Source organism: Babylonia areolata, chromosome 26, assembly GCF_041734735.1.
Source record: "Babylonia areolata isolate BAREFJ2019XMU chromosome 26, ASM4173473v1, whole genome shotgun sequence".
Classification (NCBI taxonomy): domain Eukaryota; kingdom Metazoa; phylum Mollusca; class Gastropoda; order Neogastropoda; family Buccinidae; genus Babylonia; species Babylonia areolata.
In genome coordinates, this window is record NC_134901.1 from 36,508,787 (window position 1) to 36,514,786 (window position 6,000).

The 6,000-nt window shown below is 42.4% G+C and overlaps 1 protein-coding gene across 2 annotated transcripts in view; it reads right to left on the reverse strand.

Annotated features, from left to right (window-relative positions):
• Positions 1-5,618, reverse strand: part of LOC143300206 (GPI ethanolamine phosphate transferase 1-like) — a 50,710-nt gene extending 45,092 nt beyond the window's left edge. For both annotated transcript variants that reach the window (XM_076613771.1, XM_076613770.1), the window contains exons 1-4: positions 5,529-5,618; positions 1,939-2,232; positions 914-1,021; positions 182-303 (exon numbers count right to left, since the gene is read on the reverse strand). In XM_076613771.1, the coding sequence (XP_076469886.1) occupies positions 182-303; positions 914-1,021; positions 1,939-2,057 (349 nt within the window). In that variant the 5' untranslated portion in view covers positions 2,058-2,232; positions 5,529-5,618. The remainder of the gene's footprint in view (positions 1-181; positions 304-913; positions 1,022-1,938; positions 2,233-5,528) is intronic.
• Between the last annotated feature and the right edge of the window lie 382 nt (positions 5,619-6,000).

Genomic DNA, 6,000 nt, shown 5'->3' on the forward strand with positions numbered 1-6,000 from the left:
ACCATTCTGACATCCTTCTTTTTACAAGACAACATTTTTTTTTTTTTTAAATCAAAACTCTGACAACATGAAACTGCTTACAATGTTGTTTCACAAGTATTCATTGTACTCACTCCACTCAAACCACATACTCATATATATATATATATGCATCTTCAAATCTCATGGTCTTCCAGCACACCTTTAGCCACAGCACTGACATCTTCATAGAAGCCGGCAATCAGTGCCACGTGGCCTGGGCGGGACTCTGTTGGCACTCGTGTGTGAGACACTCCCCAGGCGCCCACTTCCTCTATCACCTTCCTGCAACCACACTCTTACCATGATGATGGCAACACTATATATTCCTTGCTGCCTTACCTGCACAACTTTTCATACAAGCACAAAAGCACTAATTGTGTACTGGGCAATTTCTCTCGATTTTTTTTTTTCTTTCCACCGTTACCAACAGCTTCACTTTCTAGATTTACAGTTTGCAAATTCATCTACCGCATTTCACAATATTTACTGATTATATTCTCTGGGGATATACTACAATTAATTCAAAACAATTCAAAAAACTATTAATAAACTAATTAACTATTCACCAAGATAAGACTGCAATCATATTGATTCTTTGCATATGATGCTGTCAAAGCTGTTAGATCAAATTTACCAAATTAACATCACTGGTACATCATGAGGAACAGATAACTTGATAATACTATCTTATGAATTTAATGACTATATCATGAAGCCCTTCTCATCGAACACAAAATGATCACCTCCACTTAACAATAGCAAAACATATTCTGGTATAAAAAAAAAAAAAAAGAAGTTTATACAGGGTATTCCAGACTGCCCAGACATGCATTGCTACCTGCCACCAAAGGCACATGGGTAATGCAGAACAGATCCCCCCCCCCCCCCCCACCTCAAAAACGGAGCTCTGGAACTCCCCGACTCCTCCAGCTCATAGAACTTGTCAGCACGCAGCCCATCGGCAACAAAGAGAAGCAGTCGCTTGGCCGGGGCAGCACTCCTGAGGGCATCACCAACTTCACTTTCATGTTGTTCACAAATGACACATGATATAAATCTTTATAAGAGAGATGCATCTCTTATAAAGACCACATAACCAATGAGGAAGTCAAAAACAGAATAAGGCAAGCCATTGGTCCCTCTGAAGACCTTCTCACCACCATCAAGAGGCGCAAATTAAAATGGTTCGGCCACGTAACAAGAGGAGAGGGGCTTGCCAAGACAGTGCTCCAGGGAACAGTCAGAGGAGGAAGGAAGAGAGGAAGACAGAAGAAGAGATGGGAAGACAACATCACAGAATGGACAGGACTGAAGCTGAGCGAGGCGGTCAAATGTGCGAAAGACAGGGATGGATGGAGAGGACTGGCTGACAGGTCATCTGTAGCGCCCCAACGGCAACCGCCATGGGGCAGCTGATGATGATGATGATAAATCATGATTTCAGTCTTCACTCACTTCCCATTTTTTAAAAAACATAACGATCAACAAACATGACCCTTGGCATGAAAAGAGTGGCATACAATTCTAATTCAGGCATCTGAATGCTTAATTCATGATTAAATATTACACTTACAGACACAAACACTCACTGTCATAGATTGATAGAATACCAAAATCAAATACCAAAGAACATACATGAATGTTTTAACTCATATGAGATTGTCTAAAAAAGCAAAAAGAAAAAAAAAAAAAATGTAAAGGCAAATCAGGCACTATGGAAACACAGATCTGACAAAGGATGACCATTTGTTTGCAATTTTTAAGTACTGTCTTGGTGTACATAGATCTATTTTTTCTCTGAAGTTCTGATGCACTATTGTATATGTATTGTTTTATGTGAGGCAATTTGATCCCATCATATAGGGCGTTTGTGATATATAAGTACTATACTATTATTATCATAACCATCAAACACACCTTGAAGTGTAAGGTGTCATGCCATGGACCAGGGGAGAGGTGAAGTAGATGTCGAAGATGGAGTAGAAGAGGATGACGTGGACTATGACCCCCGCCACAATCACCTGCCACACCCTCATCCTGATGCTAACACCAGGCCCATCCACCCTCCAAACAGTACCGACCGGTGTCCCACAGACGTGGTCACTGTCACACAGTTGGTTCCATCAGGTCTGCTCTTCAGTGACCACGGTCCAGGGTACTACTTCATTGTCAAACCAGTTCTATGTGTGCGATGCCAAGTCTGTCAGTGACCTGAAAACATTACCAGCACAGGAAGATTTAAATATCACCACCCCTATTAGTATTAGTTATCGTAATAACAAACATTTCATATCATTACAGACAATATCACAGACTATATTATTATATTTTCTTTGTCTTGTACAAGTAAGTTTATGGGAAGGCTGAGTGAGCGAGCATCCTGATTTTTTTTTGGGGGGGTGGGGTGGGGGGTGGGGGGGGGTGGCAACGGCGGCTGGGGGAGGAGGGGATGGGGAGGTGGGGGGGTGGGGGGGGGGCTAGGTGGTATGGGGGTTAAACTGAAAAGCAAAAATTCCAAAATACAGAGATCATTTGTCACACATTATATTTGTGATCATTATCTATTTTGCAACTGACCAGTCAAAAACAATTTTTTTTCAGAATTTCCAGACTCTCTGCAGGATGATGTATACTGCAATGCTTACTTTTTAATTTTGAGAAAATTGTTGTGATGAAATCTCAAATGTCTCAAAGATACATCATGACATAAATGATACAAAGATACATCATGACACAAATGATACATAGATACATCATGACACAAAGATACATCATGACATAAGCGCTCCAATGTGTAATTTTTCTCCACTGTAAAATTTTCCCAGTATGTGGAACCAGGAAAAAACCAAGAATTCACAGGAGAGATCCAATACTCTAACCATCAGGCCACTGTATTTGCCAAACTTAAACTTTAAAGTTGGTCCTAGCACTGTCATGTTGGAACTGTCATAATGGTAACTTTAATTAAACCCTCCATTCACTAGAATTCATTTTGCTCTGGGGATTAAGTAACACTGCCTGGTGGTTAATCATTGCTCTTTTTTTGCGGGTATGCGATTGAGAGCAAGACGTAAGATACAATTTTAATCTGTTGTCATTTCCAAAACAAGTAGTGTTTGTATCATAGGATCATCACATCATACTAGTCTAGATCCATTCTCTTTAGCCTTTCATTTTCGAGTGGTTAAATATCCATTTCTTTTCTAAAGGCTGTTCTGTTTTTCATCAAATATCAAATCTCTCTCTCTCAACTGTTCATGAATGTAAAATATGTTTGTGTGGTGTTTGTTGGTTTTTTTGTTTGTCATTGTTTTTATTCTCTTTCTATCCAGGTTCTCTCAGAGAACCACACACACACAGCCACACATACGCCACATGACACACACACATACACACTCACACATGCGCGCATACACACATCGCCACACGTTCACACATTCTGTTTTGTAAGACAGTCGGACAAAGACAGACTGATTAAGAGATTTGCAGACAGAGGAAGGGAGGGGTGGTATATTATCATTGCACACATGCCCAGCACCATACACACAACACGCAAAGCAGTGTGCTTGCTTGCCGCGGGACAGCAGCTCAAGATGGCACCCATGTTTCGTTGTGACCCCTTGGTCTATGGGGCCCCAAAAGTCTCAATCTTCTATTCAACACAGCCATTTCACCCAGTCTAGGAAGACATTGTCCGGAATGGCCAGAGGGCAAAACTGATGCAGAAGTGAAGCTACTCATAGAAGAAAACAGTAAAGAAGAGGACATTATCATATACACAAATGGCTCAGTCACCAAAGGCCAATCTGGTTGGGGATTCACTGCGAAACAAAATGGAAAAACAATAAGGGAAGAGAATGCTGCCTACAAAGTCACAACCTCCAGCCTAACGATGGAAGTTGATGCTGTGACACATACCCTCCAGTGGCTATCATCTATCCATATGCCCGGAAACCAACATGCTTTGATTCTAACCGACTCAATGAACCTCATACAGAAAACTGAAAGTGGAATGGGAAGCCCAGAGTGACATGAGGCAATGTGCAACTTTCAGATTACAAAACTTACATGGTCACATTGCCTGGGACATGCAGGCGTTAAGGAAAATGAGTGAGCTGACAGACTTGGTGGTAAAGCAACAACAATGAGCAGCCTACATCTAGGAAAATCGGAAATCCTCATAAAAGTCAAAGAATACCAAAATGAACAGGTACAAGGCCATTACACCATCGATCGTCTCAAAGATATAAAGGTAGAGAGAGGGAGTGGCCGTAAGTCTAGCATGAAAGATAGAGCACAATGCTTTGCAAATCAAACGAATACCAGCATCATTTCCAAATCAACATTGCACAAATTTCTTCAGAACAGAACGGTCTCTCGGGGCTTTTCCAAATACAATAGACTGAGCAACACACTAGACGCCACATTCTTGGCATCAGAGATCTTTTACCACCCCTCTTGCAGCCAATCAGTGGCAGCCTCTGTGCATGTGTGTTATGTGTGTGTTGGTGTGTCTGTGCGTGTCTGTGTGTTTGTGTGCGTGCGCGAGGGTGTAAGTGTACACGTCAGGAGAGCTCTGTGCACGTGTGTGTGTGTGTTTGTGTGTGTGTAGAGGATGAGGTATGTGTGTCTATGCATGTCTACACTTTGGGAGCAACGGAATATTGGAACATGCGGGTGTGCATAATATATATTTGTACATGTGTGTAGGGTTGGGGGTGGGGGATATGGCGTATGTGTGTGTGCTTGTACAAGTGTGTGTGTGTGTGTGTACGTGTGTGTGTGTGTATGTATGTGTGTGTGTGTGTATGTGTGTGTGTGCCGTGGAAGCTGATACATTGCCTAGAAATGAGTGTGTGGAGGAGGGAGGGGGGGTGGAGGGGTGGGGCGGGGGGTGCAGGGTAATGTGTGTGTGTGTGTGTGTGTGCATGTGTTGGGGCTCATGTATGTTTATGTGTATTAGATTGTGCTTTCATATCTGTGCAACTGCATGTTTGTTGCATATCTGTAATGCATGTGTGTGTGTGTGTATGTGTGAATGTCTGTCTGCATGTTTTATATTTATTTGCTTATTTATCATCACTGTTGTCTTTTGTGTGTGTGTGCATAGAGTTGACTTCATTAAGATTTTGTGGCCTTATAAATATTATTATTATTAGTAGGAGTATTTTAATGTATTTATCATCTTCTTTTTTCTCAAGGCCTGACTAAACGCGTTAGGTTACGCTGCTGGTCAGGCATCTGCTTGGCAGATGTGGTGTAGCGTATATGGATTTGGCCGAAAGCAGTGACGCCTCCTTGAGCTACTAATACTGATACTGGCCGCTACGGTAGCCGGATTGGCCAAGCCGGAGATGCTGACACACCAGAATGGATGTTACTGCCCATCTCCCCTATCATCCCCTTGGCAGCCCAACAACAACCTCCCATTAAGATGACAATTTTCATCGACATACTGGTGTTGGTCGTCAAATGGAAGAAGAAGAAGAAAGGTAAACAGCACTTACGTTAAACTTTTAAAAAAAACTTCCACATAGGCCCTACTAATAAACAGCACAACTTGAAACGCACAGCATTTTTCAACTGTCACAAAACGGAAGTGGAACTGTGGGACGAATTTTGGCAGCGTGTCCCCCCAAAAAACGCCTCACATTCAGTTTCACCCAGGACAATTTCAGAGCACCACAACTGACATGAATGTGGCACTTTTATTGGTAACAGACTATGATAAGACTGAGAACTGGTGTGTGTGTGTGTGTGTGTGTGTGTGTGTGTGTGTGTGTGTGTGTGTGTGTGTGTGTGTGTGTGTGCGTGCGTCACTGTGTGTGTCACTGTGTCAGAGTGTGTGTGGTGTATCTGTGTCTCACGGTGTCTGTTTGTTAGTCAGTGTGTCTGTATGCGTGTTTGTGTCTGTGTCGATCTGTGTGCCAGTGTGTGTGTGTGTGTGTGTGTGTGTGTGTGTGTGTGTGTGTGTGTGTG